Below are 19,781 nucleotides of genomic sequence, written 5' to 3'. Positions count from 1 at the left end.
TCTCAGAATGAGGAGCGAGGACGTGCTACTACCACTATTGGGACCAAAACCAATTTGTTCAATTACCCTCACACACTCTAAAATCTCAAGTATGGAAAATGAGACACCCGTCTATTTATCTGAATTGTGGCTTCTTGCCCACAATTCCCTTGCCCACTGGCCCCCCAGGACTGAGTCATTCAGTCCATGTTCATGGGTTTTCAGAGTGTAAACCCATCTCCGCTCCTTAATGAATAGTCCTCTGGGAAGGTCAAGGCCCTCCTTCACTCTTTCAATAATTGTCCACCTCAGGTCTCTATCTGTGTGTTGAGATTCCACATAGTGTGAAGTGAGTTTAGTAGCTCTGATCTTTCTCCATATTAAAGGGATACCTGGAGTGGATGGTGGTATTTTAATCTTTAACCCCCCCATGCCATTTGTCATAAGAGCTCCCTGGAAAATGGTTGAGCCCACCGTGGCCTTTAGTAGCCAGGGTGACCCGATGATGAAGCATGACTCTACTAGGGTGCGTGAGGGTAATTTTACAAAGAGGTTGTGCTCCCAATAATAGTGGTAGTAGCACGCCCTCACTCCTCATTTTGAGAACTGTGCTATTCATTATTCTTGATTTGTCTGTTGGGTTGGATACTTTTCGTTTGTGGATATTGCTTGGGAGGACTTATAAACCCCCCCCCCCCTCCCCCTTCCCGGTTGTGGGAGTACCGCTCTAGCCTTGAAACCTGAGGGTCAGTCTTGTACACAGTGTGTCAATCCTTTCCACTTACTCATTGGTGGGGGCATAAATGCTCCTCCTGCTTTGTCCAAAGGTATGTGGGTGTCTGACTTAGCTCTCCACCTTATCCTGCCTTGCCTAATGCCCAGGGGGGTTGGTATTAACAGCATCCCGTTAAAGGGTGGTATGTATTTTTTCTTGTGTCTGAAAGTTTTTGAACTTTAGGGTGTGTACTTAAATAAAGACAAAAAAACTTTTCATAATATTTTCAGCAACATTTCCAAAGCTAATAAACTCTTATTTCATTTAATTGGGTGGGTGAGGTGGTGCAGGAAATCTAATATGCCCTTGCCTTCCCATGTGGTGGGTAGGTTTTAATGTACTTCCATCTTGGACTAGGACCATAGGTCCCTCTTTCAACCTTGTACAAAGTGGGAGGAGAGAATTTTGAACAGCACCCTTTGACTTTGCCAAAGGACAGGAATGCGTATATCCCACCACCTTGCCCAGTGGTAGAGGATGCTAAACTGTAGGCCCTCAGAAGCAGCTAACGTATGCTCTGTTGCCCACTTTATATTTGCGGATATGATAAAGGACAGGAGTGACCTACTTTGCATGCTAAACAAGCCGTGGCAAACCCAATAGGCCTGCTTTGCCAGTGCTGTTTTTTCTCCCACATACAGATGACCACCTCGTGCAATCATGCACAATGGCCTTCTTGGAATTGTGTTTCTTTTATTTTAAAGAAAATTATTTCATCTTGAAATCATTTTTATTAACAAACAAGAAATATAAATCCACAAATGGCAATAGAGCAAGCGCACACAGTTTTATTTAAAGACGACCACTCACTGGTACAGCGGCAGGTGGCAGTGATAGGGTGATAAGAATGGGGGTGAGCAAACAGGAGCTAAGGGCTAATATTTAATCAAGAAGACTGGAGGATCCAGAAAGGGTCTAGGGGCAAGGAAAGAAACACATAGGGAGAGAGAAAATAGTCCATTGTGTACTACAGTGCAAGATTTTGACATTAAACTTATAGGAATGTAATGCTAAAAACCTTTTCATTTTGGCCCATAATAGGCTAAATCCTTACGAAGTGTAACATTATAAACAAGCTTATTAAGGAAAAGGTGATCAGCTGGTTGCATTGAGATGCTTTTTTAAAAAAAAAATTATTCTTCTGTTCAATAGTTGATGTACAGCCAACTTATTTTTCCCCCTTCGGCATGCAGGCCTGGGGCTTTCTCAAGGCCAGGAATCGAGGGCACTAATAAATAGAGGTTTGGTAAATAGAGATGCAAATAAATATAGGTTTGGTAAATGGAGGTACCGATAAGTAGAGGTTTAGTGTAACAGATTTCTTAGTTTTTACAGAACAGTCACGATGAATCTAGATGTCTTCCTCAGGATACTGTATTGCTGTCAGACACTGTTAGTACTGGGCCACCCTGAAGTTATTTCATGTCTTAGTTTGAGAGTACAACCATAATGTACACGATCATCCTCCCCAGGACTGTGGAGTGTTGTCGTAGGCTACCAGTAATGGTCAAGACTGAAGTTCTAAGGTTGCTCATAATGACACCCTGATTCAGAAAAGATAGACAACACCTGATGTGCACTGGCTCAGAGGAAGTTATAGCTGTAAAAAAGGTTTCTTTTACTAAAAAAAAAAACAACAAAAAAACTCGGGGCAAGCGAAGTGCGTGTTGCCCGGATGAAGAATCTTGCTAGTTAGGACGATCAAGAGGAATGTTTGCAGAACCCTCTTGTATCAGGATTTTCAATTAAATCAGTGTCTGTCTGCTGAGTTCGATAATGAATGAGACTTCTCTGTGCTAACTAGTTACACACCTGCATCATACTGAGGCACTGATTTAATGTCTGGATTGCTCATTAGTAATTTTTCATTACTCCGATTCCTCCTCCCTCGTCTCAGTATGTAGATAATGAGATAATCCTTGAAGGAAGGAAGAATAGTATCCTGATCCCTGTGAAAAGAAGAAATAACTTTGGGGAGAATTTTGCGACCCCAAGTCAACACAACCCATATACTCAATTTTTAAGATAGTGACATAACCTAATAGTACAATCCCCTTCGCTATGGTGTTAGCAGAGTTGTGATTGGTCAAAGCACCGAGAGGGAGTGGTAACCTGGGTATGATTTCCACCCAGGCCGTAATGCTGCCTGGGTGGAGAACGTGCAAAGTGTGCATGACTGTTTGGCCGGCCTGAGATAGCTGGCCGAACAAACATGTGCACTTTAGGTGCAGCAGCTACCACTCCTCCTTCCTCTGGGTCACAGGTGCCCAACCTCGCCCCCCTACCTAACCTGGCGACAACGGCAGTACTAAAAATAAAATTATAATAACGTCCCGTTATTATCATTTTATTTTTTCCTTTGCACTCTTTTAAAGCAGTGGGCGGATGAGCCGCTGCTGGGGGTGCATTATTTATCACGTGTGATAAGTAAGACCTATTATGAGTTTGTGGGAAATAACATGCAGATTTGGGTGTTTAACCCCAAAATCTGCATGATGCAGGAAGTACTGTATGCTTTTCTTCCGAAATTATTTTGTAGGTTTGAGCTGCCGTACTTTAACCAAGGTTGTGTTATTTAACGCATCTTGTAACTATCAGAGGTGTTTAATACCTTCACACTCATCATTCGAACCCATGGGTAAACGGGTTTACACATGCGTTTGGAAGTAACAGACCCCCTTGTAATCAGGCCCTTAGTATTCTCTCTCTCTCTTTGGTGCCCTCTCGCCATCACATTTTACTTCTCACCATTCGTTCATCTCTTGCCCTGTCTCAGTCTTGAGCTCTCCTCTCATTCTACCTTTCCCCTCTTCACAATCTCCCTCTCGACTTTATGTCCTCTCTTCTTCTATTCTCTGGGTCTCTTTTTCTCCATTTGCTATCTTTCGTCTTCTTTCACTCCTGCATCCTCCCGTTTGTCATCCTTTTGTCCCTCTCACTGCTCATGTTGTCTCTCTTCAGTCCTGTCGCCGTGCTCATTAAAGGATAACCCCTAGCCCTTAATATACCCATAGTCCTAAGTATTATGGTAAATAAACCTGGTATTATAATGTTAAACATACAGGCAAGCTGACTGGGTGTTACTAAAACATCTTATCGAAGTAAAGTACATGTTAACTGTTTGCATGCCACATTGTTCTGCAGAAGATTATTGTATTAAGCAAAAAATGACTGTGTTTACTTTTAAAGGCAACCGATTCCTTACCCTGGTTGCCGCATTTCGAACCCCCATTGGATTTTGGACTTTAACCCAGAGGATTCCTTGTTTCCAAGTGCCGCTGCTAGCGTCTTGAACCTCGCCGGACCCGCTTCGTGGGTCCCGCAGCGCCGTTTGCTTGGAGGCGCCTGTCAGCGTGGGTCTGCTGTTGCTGTGAGGAGGAGCAGGCAGGGCAGAGTGTCGGCGGGGCTGCGAGCAGACAGGGACTCCAGTGTCCAGGAGCCCCTGCGCGCCCATTGAACACACCTGGGCTGCTCTCCCCGCTGGACACACCCCCCTGTCCTCCCAACAATTGCCTAGGAGCACCAAGTATATAATTGATTACAATCCCCGCTAAGCGGGAGCGCGCCGGGAGAAGCCCGGGACAAGGGCGGGACCGTCTGTGGCCGTCCGGGGCCGCTGGAGGCCGGGCTGGGCCATTCCGCTGACGTTTGTATACACCTACCAGTTAGCAGTTAAGTGGGTTCCCAATCTCCTAGAATGCCGGACCACCCTACTAATACGGTCCTGAGGTCCCCAACGGCCGATGCCGGCCAATTAGTTATAGGTCCTTTGGATAAGTTTTTCAATCGCCCTGTCCAGTCAATCGACAAAGAACTATCGCTTGCTGAGAGGCGCGCAGAGCGCAGACTATCAATTGAACTCTTAAAAAACTCTGGGGACAAGCGCTCTGGCCAAATGTATCCTGCTATAGTAACACCACTGTCCTCACTTCATTTACCTGACTTTTCTAATTTGGGTCATGATGCAACTATGAATGGGTCCATTCAGGGTACTGTGGGTGAATTGATCCCTCCCCGTGCAAGCCCCATAGAAACTTCAACCTCCATAACTAAGGTGTGTGCTCCACTGACTAATTCCAAACCAGGTCTTAAAAGGAAAAGCAACGGTACATATAGGAAAAGCTTTCCACCTAAACCACCTTATAAACTCAGGAAAGTTAATAAAAGCTTGTATCCTAGCAAGGCAGCCACTGTAGTGAGCCGAATCTATGCAAGAGGGGGCAACTACACCTTCCGGTAGTACAGATCCTAGTTTTCCCACTTCTATAGATACAGGGACGGTAACGGTAGACACACAGCCATGGCTGACTAGCCTGCTCCCTGAAGTGGAACGGATGTTACGGTCCTTATTGCTTCCACTAGAGGAACGCATTACCAAGCTTACTGACCGCCTAGACCACTTCGAGCAGGCTACACTAGACAATTTCTTTTCGACCAAGGCACTAATAAAAACTCAGTCAAGGCAGGATGGCAACAGCAATTGCCAGATTACTGCTCAAGTTCCATCACATGTTAAGGGACAAAGGGAACATCCCAACTCTCCTCGGTCTGTAAAAACCAACAGTGGGGTGGTAAAGAGACCTCCGAAGTCGCTTAACTCGGCTCCACTGGGGATTGTTGCAAATGCTCCCACTACTGTAGTACCTGCCCAGTTTGTCGTGCAACAGCCGATGCCTAGCACAAATCCTCCGGTTATTGCAGTGGGAGGAGGAGTGGAGGGCACCAAAAAGGGTACTGCTATATCATCTGCCCCTCTTATCGGAAATCAGCCATCAGCGAACAAATTAATACCCCGCCCTGCCCCTTCTGTTCCCAGACCATCCTTACCACCCATGAAAAAGCCACCCCACAAGAAACCCCCCATGAACCTCACCCCAGATTCCTTCCCCTATGTAGCAGTCCTGATTAATGTCCCACCACTTCCACCTGGACAGAGAGAAACCTTCCAGATGCTTAAAAACAAATCTATGCACTGGTTAAGGGTTAATCGGCCTCTACCCGGGGAAGTTGATGGACTCATACTGGGAGTGAGGCGAATAGATTGGATAGGTTCCACCACTAAAAACCTGGGGGGGGACTGTATTGTGGTCAATTTTCAAGATCCAAGGGTGGTGGGATGGCTAACGAGACAGGGTTGGTGCACGGGCAAGGGAGGTATAGGCATTGTCGACCTTACATTTTTCTACACACGCCCCTCTAGTATTGTAACCTCCTTGACCAATGAGGTCAACGGCCCCGGAAATTGTCCGTGGCCAGGGACAGTAGCCCCATCCTCACAGAACCTTACCCATATTACCACCCCGTTAACTTCTGTTTTGGGCGGGTGGAATGATTTAGGGAGGGGATGGTGACAATCCCTTGATTGCCAGGAAAATAACAGGAGCCCAATTGATAACAGAGTGGCTGGTATCCCTAACTGCGGAAATTTAAATTTTTCTGTAGAACCTAACCCACTGCTCGCCTTAAGGGAGCATATGGTCCTAGGTGGCACAAGGGAACCAGGGGTAATGCCGATTCCAACTGAGCCTTCGAACGCCTGTCCCTCGGTGGGAGTTATAGATCTGGTGAATACCATCGAGGCCGGTAGCATCCAGACTGTGACGGACCCACTTTTCAGGGTTCTCAGTTGGAATGTGGCCGGCCTGCATAGGAAATTGTCCTTGCCTGATTGGAACGCCCTGGTGGAGGAATACTCCATTTGTCTGTTCCAGGAAACCTGGTGCAGGGAGCCTTCTCATAAGGCGGGATATTCGTCTCACCATATACCAGCAGTACCAATTGAGTGTGGCCGAGGCCGTCCTTCGGGAGGCCTCCTTGTATGGGTAGCTACCGCACTCAATTGCAGGGTGGACGAGCATGATACCCAATGTCCTGACCTTCTTAACATCACACTGAAAAACTCAAAGGGCCAGGTTATCCTAAATATTTTTAACATTTATGCCCGAGGTGTAAAGGGAGGCAGAGAATCCCCCGTTATAGCACGTTTGGAAGCTTTGCTTCGATCCTCGCCACATAAGCACTGCACCTTGGTTGGAGGTGACCTTAATTGCACTTTTGAGCCCCTTGGACTAGAAGTTTCAGAGGACCAAGAGGTTGTTGACAATAGGTGGGATATACCGGCCCTAGAGCTTAGTCCAATCAAGAAATGGTCGGAAGTGGTGCTCCAGGTCAACTCTATAACATCTGAGTTTGACCTGAGGGCACTCAATGGCAGGACTAATTCTGATAAAAAGGGAGCCCATACCTACAATAGGCCCGCGCATTCCTCTAGAATAGATTACCTTCTTCTTGATATCCATTTATGGAGTATGGTTAAGGATATGGTCATTATACCTACTGTAGAAAGTGACCACAATCTCCTTTCACTCACCATGTCCAATGGGTGTTTAGATGATTCAGGCATCAGAGATCTGTGTTCCTCAGTCCCGGATATGTCAGTAGTTTCGAATTGCGGTCGACGGCTAAAATGGGCCAAGCTGTCGATCTCAACAGAGAAACTATTTTCCATATCGCAGATCCTAGCGGTAGCTGTAGGTAACCTTGACCCTTTGGGGGGTGAGGTGGGGGATGTACCTGTAAGATTTTGTAACTTAACCCTGGCTCTTAGTGATCTTTTTATTGTCCCAGGTAGTACTAACGGAAAGAGACCAGGTTCTTGGGCTAGACAAGGCTGGTTTAACCGTACGTGCAGAGAGGCGAAGACTCTGCTAGTTGACGCAGTTAAATCTAAATCCCAAATAAGGATTAGGGAGGCCAGAAGGTCATACTCATTCTGCCAAAGAGTCGCCAAGGAGGAATGGGAAGACAACTTCTGGCAGGAACTCCTGACGGCCAGTCGAGGGAGAGATGCCAGAAGGTTTTGGGACTTGGTGGGCAGTAGGAACCGTCCTGATGACACCTTGAGGACCTGTTCCATCACTGCCAAGGCATGGTTTGATCACTTTTTGGGTCTTTACTGTGCTATTGAAGGCCCACTTAACGACCAATTTATCCTTCCTTCCTATTCTTTGGACAGAGATATGGTTCTTTTCTCCGCTCAAGAAGTTACGAACTTAATTAAAACCCTTACCCCACTAAAAGCAGCAGGCCCGGATGGGTTACCCGGGGATCTTCTCCGTGCATATCCAGGTGACTGGGGGGTGTTGATCTCTGCTCTCCTAAATGCCATCATGGAGGGAGGGTCTGTCCCAGAATCCTGGAAAGGGGCTGAGGTAGTCCCAATATTCAAAAAGGGAAATCGTGATCTACCGGGAAATTATAGGCCTATAAGCCTGATAGACTCGACCCAGAAGGTGGCGGGAAAAGCAATTTTGGGTAGGATCCTTTCTTGGGTAGATGAAAACTATATATTATCCGAGATGCAGGCCGGGTTCCGCACAGGCACAGGAACAATCGAACAAGTTTTTAGACTCCTGTTACTGTACTGGAAGGTGGTGGTACTGGGCAAGGGCAGTCTTTATTTGGCCTTTATAGACCTGAAGACTGCCTTTGACCTTGTTCCCAGGGAGGAACTTTGGAGGGTGCTGTACGGCCTTGGGATGCCCCCATACATTGTGGACCTCCTAATGAAATTGCACAAAGCTAATTATGCCCAGGTCAGATGGGGTTTGAATGGGGAGAAGACTGACAAGATCCAGGTAGAGAGGGGTGTACGGCAGGGCTGCGTCTTAGCACCCACCCTCTTCTCGCTATATGTGAATGGGGTGGTAGACTATTTGCTTGAAGAACCAGCAGACGCCCCCACACTCTGTAACGTCAAGATTCCAACTTTGTTGTTTGCTGACGACACCCTTCTCATTTCGAAAACTCCCCAGGGCCTTCAAAAGCTCCTGAACCGATTTCAGGATTTTTGTGTATTGAGAGGTCTCGTTATAAATGTACAAAAAAACAAATATTTAGTCATGCACCCCCCTAGAAAACTGGGTCGCCCTCCCATTCTGAATTCTATCCCCCTTGAAAAAGTTGCAGAATTCGACTATTTGGGAATTCGGCTGAGCGACAGTATGAGCTGGGTACCCCATACCACTAAAATGACACTGGTCCACAAAAGGGTGGGGGGAGCCTTGCTAAAGGAGTACAACACATCATCGAAACATTGTGTATCACCAATTATTGATATATACAAGGCTAGAGCGGTACCGGCTTCGCTCTACGGAGCAGAGTTATGGGGTCTGGGCAGCATGGAGTCTCTGTCTAGAGCGGAGAACAAATTCGTCAAAGATCTAATGGCAGTCCCGATGAGCACCCCGACTGTCCCGATGCTCATGGATGCGGGCTGTAAACCAATTAAAGACCTGGCCCGCCTCCGGCCTCTCCTATTGTGGGCCCGACTGTGGAGGGTCCCGGAACTAAAATCTTATGCAGACGGGCTGGTAGAGGTAATGCATTCGGTCGGTTGGCAAAAGATTAAGTGGCTCAGGGACATCAAACACCTGCTCGGGGAACTCGGTTTGGGTTCCTGTTGGTTCACTCATTCAGCTCCCCCAAAGGAGGCCCTGAAAAAAATATACTGGGACTGGGTGTCCTCAAAACTTATGAGCAATCAACACCACTGCAATTCCACCGCAGCATATTTGAGGATTAAGGATGTTACTGCCTTTGAACCCTTTTTGGACATTATCACCATTCCAATGGATCGGGCCTTGTACATCAAGTTCAGACTAGGAACTTTACCCCTAGCCGACCTTTCAAGATGGAATTCGAATAAGCAGGTATCATGCTTCTGTGCCCTCTGTTCTAACTGTTGCGAAACAGTGGCGCATTTTCTCCTCGACTGTCCAGACTATGCGCGCCCAAGATCTTTTTGGCTTAAACCGCTTTGTAAAGAGATGGGTATCCACCAGCATTCGGCGGCTCTACGTATTTTACTGACCAATACTGCCCCCCCTATTGTTTGTGCTGTTTCCAAATTTTTAAAATGGGCCTGGTTGATTCGTCTTAAAAGACTGTCTTTTTCGATTTAATGCTCTTTTTATAAATAACTTATTCATTCTGTTTTTACTATTTGATGTTATCATGTACAGTCTACGATTTTCTGATGTGCTGTTTTTATATATTTTTGTATAATGCTTTTATGATATATGCATATCGAAATAAAGCTATCAACCAACCAGTATTCTCTCTCTCTCTTTGGTGCCCTCTCGCCATCACATTTTACTTCTCACCATTCGTTCATCTCTTGCCCTGTCTCAGTCTTGAGCTCTCCTCTTATTCTACCTTTCCCCTCTTCACAATCTCCCTCTCGACTTTATGTCCTCTCTTCTTCTATTCTCTGGGTCTCTTTTTCTCCATTTGCTATCTTTCGTCTTCTTTCACTCCTGCATCCTCCCGTTTGTCATCCTTTTGTCCCTCTCACTGCTCATGTTGTCTCTCTTCAGTCCTGTCGCCGTGCTCATTAAAGGATAACCCCTAGCCCTTAATATACCCATAGTCCTAAGTATTATGGTAAATAAACCTGGTATTATAATGTTAAACATACAGGCAAGCTGACTGGGTGTTACTAAAACATCTTATCGAAGTAAAGTACCTGTTAACTGTTTGCATGCCACATTGTTCTGCAGAAGATTATTGTATTAAGCAAAAAATGACTGTTTACTTTTAAAGGCAACCGATACAAAATTTAAGCACTGAGGAAGATTTACATTTCTCACGATATGATCTAGTTATAGGTCTGACAGCGACTTTGTAAATATCAGCATTGCGTTACTGTCCCCAGTTCCAGCTTGCTCAGAATAGAACATTTTTTAAAAGCCTCCCAGCAGCAGCCCAAGTCTTGGGATCTCTCTCCATGCCTGCAACAGACAGGCATGCGGTAGTGGGGAGACCGACCATGAGGGTGGAGGAAATAAACTGAAATAAAAACTGCTCACCTCATACATGGCACTATCAGCACTCCGTTGCAAAGTGGCAGGAGCGGTCATGCCCACGGCACCAGCTGCCTGCTCCACCACCACACAGTCGACTGGCATCACAGAAAAGCAGCATCGGCAAAGCCAATTGGTTTTGCCCAGGCAAGAGCTAGTGGCTTTGGCAATGTTTTTTAGCCCTGTTGTACAGCACAGTGGAGTGTAGTAGAGTAGAGTGGTGTAGTGTACAGTGGCATTGAGTGGGGTAGACTGGATGAGTGGCATGGCGTCAAGTGGAGTGGAATAGAGTGGCATAGAGTTAAGTGGCGAGGAGTGCAGTGGTGTGGAGTGGAGTAGCGTAGAGTGGGGAGTGGCATAGAGTAGAATTGCTTGGAATGGGGTAGAATGGAGCAGGCTGGAGTGGCTTGGCATAGAGTGGTATTATGTGGAGTTAAGTGGTGCAGAGTAGAATGGCATAGAGTGCAGTGGCTTATAGTAAAGTGGTGCAGAGTAGAGTGCAGTGGCTTGTAGGGGTGCAGTGGCGAAGAGTGAAGTGGTATAGAGGAGAGTGGCATAAATTGCAGTGGCATAGAGTACAGTGGTGCAGAGTACAGTGGTATAGAGTGCAGTGGTGTAAATTACAGTGGCCTAGAGTGCAGTGGGGATGATGAGAGTAGAGTGACAAAGAGTGAAATGCATAGAGTGTAGTGGGTGTAGATTGCAGTGGTGTTGAGTAGAGTAGAGTGGCGGAGATTGCTGTGGCCTAGAGGACTGGAATCAAGGGCCTATGACAGAGCCACATTTCAGGTTCTACGTGGTGCTTAATTTCTGAAGAGCAGCCACTCTCATGGGTTTTGTCAATGTTTCACAGAGACACTGCACTGTGAGCAATGTATTTTAGAGAACGTAGAAGAACGCAGCAGAAACAAAGTTTTACTAGGTAAATGATATTTGGTGGACATGAAATAATGTTGCAGGGTTCTTTATTTGGAAGGTACGCAGAATCACTGTCGCACTTTACTGTACAAGAATATTGATATTCTGTACCACAACGGACCTATTCGCTGTCCTAGATTAGCTGATTCGCTTACATACACGCCGAAAAAGCGCTTTGATGCCTCGTCAGGGATAGTAAGCGCTATATAAATGCAATTGCAATACAATACAATACAATACATTTTAGGGCTGGGGAGTGCGAAGGCAAAAGAACAACATGGAAGGGGGATACTGTAGACGGACTGAAAACGCAAGCACTCATGGAGTGCTTGAACCCCCAAAAAAATAGCTCCAAAAGTGGAAGCTGTGAAAGGACACAAGTATTTGATCCATGCTCTAGGGGGAGGCCAAATACAATAAGATATTACGCAAGCATGCCAAGGTAAACGGAAAATGAAGGCATTATGCACCACCCTGAAGCTAACAAATGTTAAGGTATTGGCAGGCCGTAAGCCCACAATATGTGAGCAAAATGTCTCACAGAGACAGCGCATGTGATGTCTAGTGGAAACCTAAAAAATCCTCCTAGAACCAATAGACTGCAGCATAAACCGGAAAGCAATAGAAGGCGCCAGACCCACATGAGCTGGGTCGGCGGTTGGTGCTGTTTTTGTTTTAAGGGACACTGCCCTCCTCAGTCCCTGACCACAGAAACAAGTCCAGGCCCAGCCATCAGTACATTGCCTGCGGCTGCCAGCACTGCTTTAGCAGAATCATGGTATCTGCTGTGTAATTATATTTTCTCATATCACATTTTTAGGTTTACACAATGTCGAAAGGGGTGTAATGCGTGACTAACACATGTTATTGTTGTGATGTGGATGCCAGCACTAAAATGCGTTAATCTAACCCTGATGCATGGTATTTGGCAGGGCTGCGCCAGTGTGAGCCCTTGCACTGCACTGGGGAACCAAAGGACACATTAATAACTAAGTTACTAAATAAAAGGATCAAAACACACCTTTGCAGAGTAACAAATTATAACTGCAGATGCCCAATACACCATGTCGAGGTGCGCTTAACCTCAACCACGTCCTCCATCATAAAAAAAAAACAGGCCCCCAGGACTGTGCATATAAAATATAGCAAACCTTGCATCCATATATAAAGCACTGTAAAGCCTCATGCATTGTTGAAATCCAATCAAAGTAAATAGAAAGGAAAATAAAAAATCAGAGTGCCATAGCAACGACCAAAAAGTTGAAAATGAAAGATAGGCGCAAAAAGAAACAAGAAGTGGGTTACAAGGGAGGGTAGTTTATAGGAGTCTCATAGGTTGAGTTAATGAAAAAAGCAAAAGGCATGGGAGGTAGTTGTTAGAGTGATTGCACAAGGATTATCTCATTGTGTAAGCAATGGGACGAGAGAAGAGATGAGGGTAATTAAATATCCAGATAGAGCAAGGGTTCTGTGTGAGCTGCTGCAGACCTACTGTTCCTCCTCTTTAAACAAAAAACAGGGAAAGAACAGACTGCCTTAACATCCCAGTGGCCAGTTCACTCAGATGCAATCTGGTAAATGCAGTGAATGGTATATCTTACTTCCAATAAACAGTCTTTTGTTTTAACCATCGTTGGTGCAACCAGTGCCAGTATGTCTAGACATAAGCTCATATTTCAGGATAATTGTCCTTTATCAGAAAAGAGTTGCACATAAACAGTTAGAGGTGCTAGAAATGCTGCTCAACTGTCCTTCCAGATCACAGTACCACTCCTTGAGTGCAAGCCCACCACTCCAAGCTTGTCAGCTCGACCAGCTCAAAGGAGCCTGAGGAGACAAAAACAGAGCCGGTGCCCACTACCTTAACATCACAGCACCCAGTTCACTCAGATGGGAACAGGGCAGCGGGGTAGTGGGGCAGTCCTGTGGTCCTTCCGTTTACCACCCTTTACATCTTTGGCAAGATGAGTGATTGGTAGGATTTGAAAAATACACCGCCCTGGGTCAGACATGCCCCCTCTTTCCCCATACAATTGACCAATGCGGAATGAGTGAGAATTAGGCCAGTTACAAGGCACAGAGTGCAATACAATTCTCCAGCAACCCATCGGTCAAGTTCAGCTCTTACCTATAAGCTATCAGTCTGCCTAGAAATGGCCATTTGTTCTGAAATTAAGCTTTTGTTGACTTCAGCTATGACCCCAGATAGTTTAATATCCGATTTCGGTGTCTAGTTTAGCATAGCACACTGCTTTAGGAAGAATCACAGTCTTACACACGCTCTTTTCCTCTTTTGTTTTTATCTAGGGCCATTCGATACATTAGTAAGTTGCGAGCTGAGAGAATCCAACTCATTGGTGATTTCTTGAGCGATGGACATTACGACATCATTCTCTTACAGGAGGTAAGTCTCCATGGAAAGGGTTAGTGTGTATTGCCATTCTACCGAAGAATACAAGATGGAAGTTTGTTTTTAATATTCCTTGACAAGGACAGATTTTTACAGTAAAAACGTAATTTTGGTACCTCAAAAGGTACACTAGCCTAGCGTAAAACAAGCGCCAAACAACAACACTGCAATTTCTCTTTGTTTTACTAACCTATCAATGTTGGTTTTTCAAATGTTTTGTGACCGAGGCACACCTTTCCCTCCCTCAAACACTGATCTAACTCTGAGACAACCTGCCCAGTTCTTACTTCCTGTATGCCTGTTCTCCACATTGAGACCTCTGTAGGTTCACAGACGAGATTAATTGCCAGGTCTCAGATGTGGACTTATCAGCTTTTACATACTATTGGCACTCAATAAAACTCAGTGATTGCTGCAAGGCACACGAGATTGAGAACCATGGAGAAACAAAAGCCCCCTGCGGCATGTTAGATTTCTTTTATGGAGCCCAGACTGTCCTTAATAGGAAGCACTTGCATATACAGCACATCAAACTGAATGACCCCAGGAGGATTCTGACTTGAAGGAGTGGGTGCACTGAGAGATCCAGAAAAGATTTATCTTAATTGTGTATAGTAGTTTGTTCTATGAAGACCCACACTCGGGACCAGGAACAATGCATTGCGAGTGCATTTTTTTAGGTATAAATGTAACACTTCTCTAGTCTATAAGCTTTACAGTGTGTCTATCTCAGTGTGGTGTAAGTGACATGTTTAGGTGTCTGCATGGTGCCTACAAAGAATGGCTGCTGCAGCAGCAGTACTGTTAATGAACTAGAGTTCCTTTGAACACAAATGGACTGATAAAGTTCAGTGTGCCCTGTAACTTCTGTTATCATACTGTGCCGTGGAGCTGCTGGGGCTTTCACCAAGACTAGGCTGGCTGACCTTGACCTGACCTTCTAACTCGGGCATGCTGACACCAACCTCGTTTCGTGGTCATGAAGTCTGGGAATTGAAAGTTCAGGCTTGAAACGGATCCCTTATCTGTTAAAGCGGCACTTCATGTGTTCAAGACGGGCACATGTTCTGAGCCCCGCAAGACTTCAAGCCGCTGCTTTTTGACTCGCTCGTGCCAACACAATGCACTGCTCACGGATTGCTCTTTTTTTGTGAAGTGATTGGGAGCGTCCTGCTCCATGTCACAGTCTTGTAATATGACGACAGTGGCGTGCGTTTAGTGATGCGAAGATAAAAGCAGTAGAATATAATCTGCCTCTACTGGTGGCACAGCACCTCTGTGGAACACTAAAACAAGCATTGGCAAAGCTAATTGGTCTGGCGTTGACTGCAGACCTTTTGGCTTTGTCAAGGCTTGTAAAACAATAAATATATGTAATGTAAAAGCATACATTGCACCAGTAGTCCCTGGCACTTAAGGGCACTACTTATTATGCGGATGTGCATATTGTGCCAGATCAGAAAGCTGTCACTTACAGTCAGGTAAGCTAATGGCTGAAAAGGGCTGACCCTTTGCCCCATTTGGTATGTTGTGGTGGGTGGAAGCACAATGTGAATGGCACTACAGCAAATCAATGGGCGAAGAGGGCTCACTGAAATCCCAGGTAAGTACGCTTGCATAGTATATATATTTTTAGTAAAAACAAAAGATCTTTCTCAATTTCAGAACTATAGAAAAAAAGAGCGATGTATGCTGAGGGAATTCATTTGCGGGATACCCCCAAAAGACCTCTTCCACACCCAGCCCACATACAAACGCTTCTGTGCAAAAAAAAAAAAAAAAAGGTTAAGAAAATTAATATTGGATAAACTCAAATGAATAAGGCTGTGCTTCAAGTGGTGTTAGACCTGAATGTGGTTTTAGAGGGCAATGCATCATTTTTCACCATTGGAACAGGCAGTGAAAATGCACAGTAATGCATCCACAAATAAATTCCTTCATTTTGATTTAAGACTGGACTTCTTTTACAGATCTGGAGTGAGAAAGATTATCTCTGGCTCAAGAAGAAGCTTTGCAACCTATATCCAGCTTCCCACTTATTCAAAAGGTAAACCTTTCTTACTCTGTATGCGCTATATGCTCCTTTAGGATGCTATCTTGTTGCTTCTTACATGTACTTTAGGGACGAATGCACTCACGTCACTCAATGTTCTAATTTGCATGATCCCTAGAGTGCTGTGACACCCAGCAACTCTATGTAGAAATCCTTCTATTATCTCTACATCTTGTCAGGCTGCATTGTATCAATCTGGACAGTAAGGACATCCAAGATGTCACACAGTCCTGCACCTGAGACTGAAGATTATGAGAGCATCAGCCCTTGTTACATACTCTTTATGGCCTTTTTAATACAACAAAAGATAGGAGTTAACGGATGTGTAGGAGACTTCGAACTTCCACCCTCACTCATCTAATCTGATCAGCAGCACCGCCCCACAAGTAAACACTTTACTATTGATCCAGCCAGATGTGAAGTAGACCTCGAAAGTAAACATAAATGTTGTCTCCCATGCACGGCAGCACAGTTCCTGACCAGTTTCACCTTAGAATTTGCACTTCACATGGCACTGGTTTTAGCTGCGATTAATGGGGTTTTGGGAGTATTTAGGGTAGATGTATTGTTCTCCGGAAAGCCCTTTTTCATCTCTGCAAAACAGAGAGAAATTCCAATAAGGTTTAAACACTCCCTGTGTGTGGACAGACGTGAAAACAATGAACATGAAAATGATGCCTGGAGTTTCTGTCCACAGTGGCATTATAATAAATGCCGAAATAAAGTGGACTGCCCTGCCAAGGGAATAAAGTCATGTTTGGATTAATTTATCGAATCTTTTTGCAAATAAAGGTAATAAACGAGGCAAAGTGCATTAAAGAGTTATTCATCAAAATAAAAAAAATTCAGGAAAGCTTTGTCTCCCATTGTTATCAACAAAATCAAGTCTTCTGGATTACCTCTCTATAGATTAATTCCACAGATTTTCGTACATGCTTCTTTTCATTTCTCATCCATGTAGAGTAGTTTTGAAAGACATGAGTTCTAAGTTTGAAATGGACACTGTTGTGATTTCAGCCTGGCAGGCAAGATGCCCAGGTTTTCTACATTTTCTTAAGGTGCAGGGAACTGTTTCCCAAGACCACATCCCTATCTTATGTGGGGAGTCTTCTGAGCTACTGGAAATCACTGAACACAGCAGCTTGGCTTCTGAGTCATAGTCTGTAGTCACTTGTATGGAAATTCCCAGGAAAGTAGGACCTAATTGCCTTTGGGGTACATTATGAAGAATTCTCCGCATAGACGATTGCACGAAACCACAATGAATTGGGCAGATAGGGCACCCTTTACCCCTCACATGTTCTTTAGCTGTGGTATATCATTGGTTAGTGTAAGCTATACAATTTAGTCCAAACCCCAGATGTGGGAGGAAGATTAACAAAAGTTTCCCAGATATACTGTCAAAGGCATTCTCAGAGTCTTTTAACGTGAGCACTAGTGGAGATTGCAGTTGATTTAACCGTTACTATGGTGTTGTATACTCTCCTAATGCGGTGTCTAGCAGATCTATTAGGCATGAATCCACTTTCGTCTACACTTATGAGGACTGTTATTATTTTGATTAGTCGGTTCGCGAGAACTTTGGGCAACATTGTTTTGGTTTTACTATAAATAAAGAAATGGTTCAGTAGAGGTGCATTGGTCTGCAGGTTTCTCCAGCTTCTGGTCACTACTGTGTGTGTCTCTTCTAGGCTCAAAGGGAGTTTCTCATCTTTTTTTACCATTGTAAGTAAGTCAGGGACGTGTTGTGTTAAAACTTGTTTTATCTATTGAAGGTATTGTATTGTTGTACTGTAAGACTCCAGGGGTGCGCCTTGTTGAGGTAATGAAGAAGACCCACCTCAGTTAAAAGGGGGCAGTTAGTGTGTAGGGATTCATACTAGTGTGCAAAAGCTTTGGAACTATCTATAGCGAGCATGTGGGTGTCACCTGCATGATCTCTAATATATGGTGTGTGACAATGTTCCTCTTCCCTTTGGCTCTGCCAGTGGATTAGGTATGGAAAAGCAGGAACATTCTGCTTCTGGAATGAAGGAAAACAACCAATGTCATAGAAATCTTTTTGAATCCCTTCCTTCTCTACCCTTTGGTAAACTGACAAATCTGAAGTACGTTCGCAATCGACCCTCTGAATCTTCTGCAAACTGAATGAACTCTTTGGAGGGTGTCGTCAGCTGGATCATAATGGATGGGAGTTTGTAATTGCATTCTCCAGCTCTGAAAGGTGCCCTTCTGCTTCAGTGACGCTCTCAAACTGTTTTATAGGTCTTTTCTGTAAGAGTCACGTCCACTCCCACAGTCTTGGTTTTGGAATTTTGCATAGTTGACGTAGGCCTGTAGAAGTAGACAAATGATTTTGTTTTAATTTCTCCATGTGGTCCAAGGCTGTAAATATTGCCATATTTTCCTTGTTTCTGTGTTGGATGGGTCTTGTCTTAACTTCTATTGGCATATCTGATATTCATTTTCATAGCTAGCAAAATTATACGGTCTTTGTTAGAACTGGGGGTCTCTAGTTGGCAGAGGTAGGTACCACTGTCCAAATAGGGACCCTTGCTTCTAGTTAGGGCAAGGAGGAAATCCTCTGAGATAACCCCTGCTCACCCTCTAGGTAGCTTGGCACGAGCAGTCAAGGCTAATCCGGAGGCAATGTGTAAAGTATTTGTACCAACACTCGCAGTAACACAGTGAAAACACCACAAACTGACTCCACAACAGTTTAGAAAAATAAAGGTATTTAATCTAAAACTACACAAGACCAAAACAACAAAAATCCAACATACACAGTTCAAGAATATGGTTTCAAAAGAGTTCTTAAGGTTGCGATAAAGTTCTTTAGGTTGCGATAAAAAGAATCCACAGTTGAGTGAAAAGTTCAGTTTCGTCACGTTTAGCTCACAGTACCTTTAGTTGCGACAAAGTTCCAAAAGCAGAAGCTGGTGCGGTGGAAAACAAGCGATGCGTTGCTCCTGAGACCCTGGGGAGGCGTTTGCGACAGCCCCGCTGCAGCAGCGGGCGTGTTGAAATGAATCCAGTCTGTATGGGGAGGAAGGCCACTTGTCTGGATTCCGGTGGGTTAGTTCCGTAGGAAGTTTGTTGTCGCAAAGGTATGATGCGACGATCTTTGGAGTTGCGACGATCTCGGGGGCGACGCTTCTCTCTCGCAGCTCCTCAATGCGATGGCTTCAGCGATGACTCTCGCAGTGACGTGATGCGGTCCGCAAGCAGAGCAGGCGGTGCGGCGATCTCACCCAGCGACGACAGGCTCTGCGACGACACTCGCAGCAATGTTAGAATTCCCGCACCGATCGGGTGCGTCCCGCAAACGAAAGATGCAACGGCTCTGACAGCGGCAACAGTCGCTGCGACGATCTCGACCTTCGTAGCGGCAGGAATTTCCTCACACTGTCGGGGATGCGCTCCGCAGCGAGCAATGCGATAACTTTTCTGTAACAAAGTCTCTCAAGCTTAGTTTCCAGCTTCCCAACACAGGTACAACTCCCAGAGGCACCACACATGGGCCAAGCACTCCAGGAAGGACAGAACTCTCTCAGTAGAGCTCAGGGGAAGCTGTGGGTGAAGTCCTTTTGTTCCTGGGACTTCAGAACAGGGAGCCAGCTCTTCTCAGGCCCTTGGAGATTCCTTCAAGCAAGGGGACACAGCACAAAGCAAAGTCCTTCCCCTCTCCTTGGCAGCAAAGCAACAGCAGGGCAATCCAGCAGAGCAACAGCTGGACAATCTTCCTTCTTCAGTTTCAGCTTTCTCCTTGGCAGAGGTTCCTTC

At 45.2% G+C, this 19,781-nt stretch overlaps 1 protein-coding gene across 1 annotated transcript in view; it reads left to right on the top strand.

Annotated features, from left to right (window-relative positions):
* The window catches only part of SMPD2 (sphingomyelin phosphodiesterase 2), a 178,693-nt gene that overhangs the window by 40,193 nt on the left and 118,719 nt on the right, over positions 1-19,781 (top strand). Inside the window, exons 3-4 of the mRNA XM_078644323.1 lie at positions 13,843-13,939; positions 15,916-15,992. Coding sequence (XP_078500449.1) covers positions 13,843-13,939; positions 15,916-15,992 — 174 coding nt within the window. The remainder of the gene's footprint in view (positions 1-13,842; positions 13,940-15,915; positions 15,993-19,781) is intronic.

The sequence above is a fragment of the Lissotriton helveticus genome, chromosome 5_1 (assembly GCF_964261635.1).
Source record: "Lissotriton helveticus chromosome 5_1, aLisHel1.1, whole genome shotgun sequence".
Lineage (NCBI taxonomy): Eukaryota > Metazoa > Chordata > Amphibia > Caudata > Salamandridae > Lissotriton > Lissotriton helveticus.
This window is presented reverse-complemented; position numbering and strand designations above follow the sequence as displayed.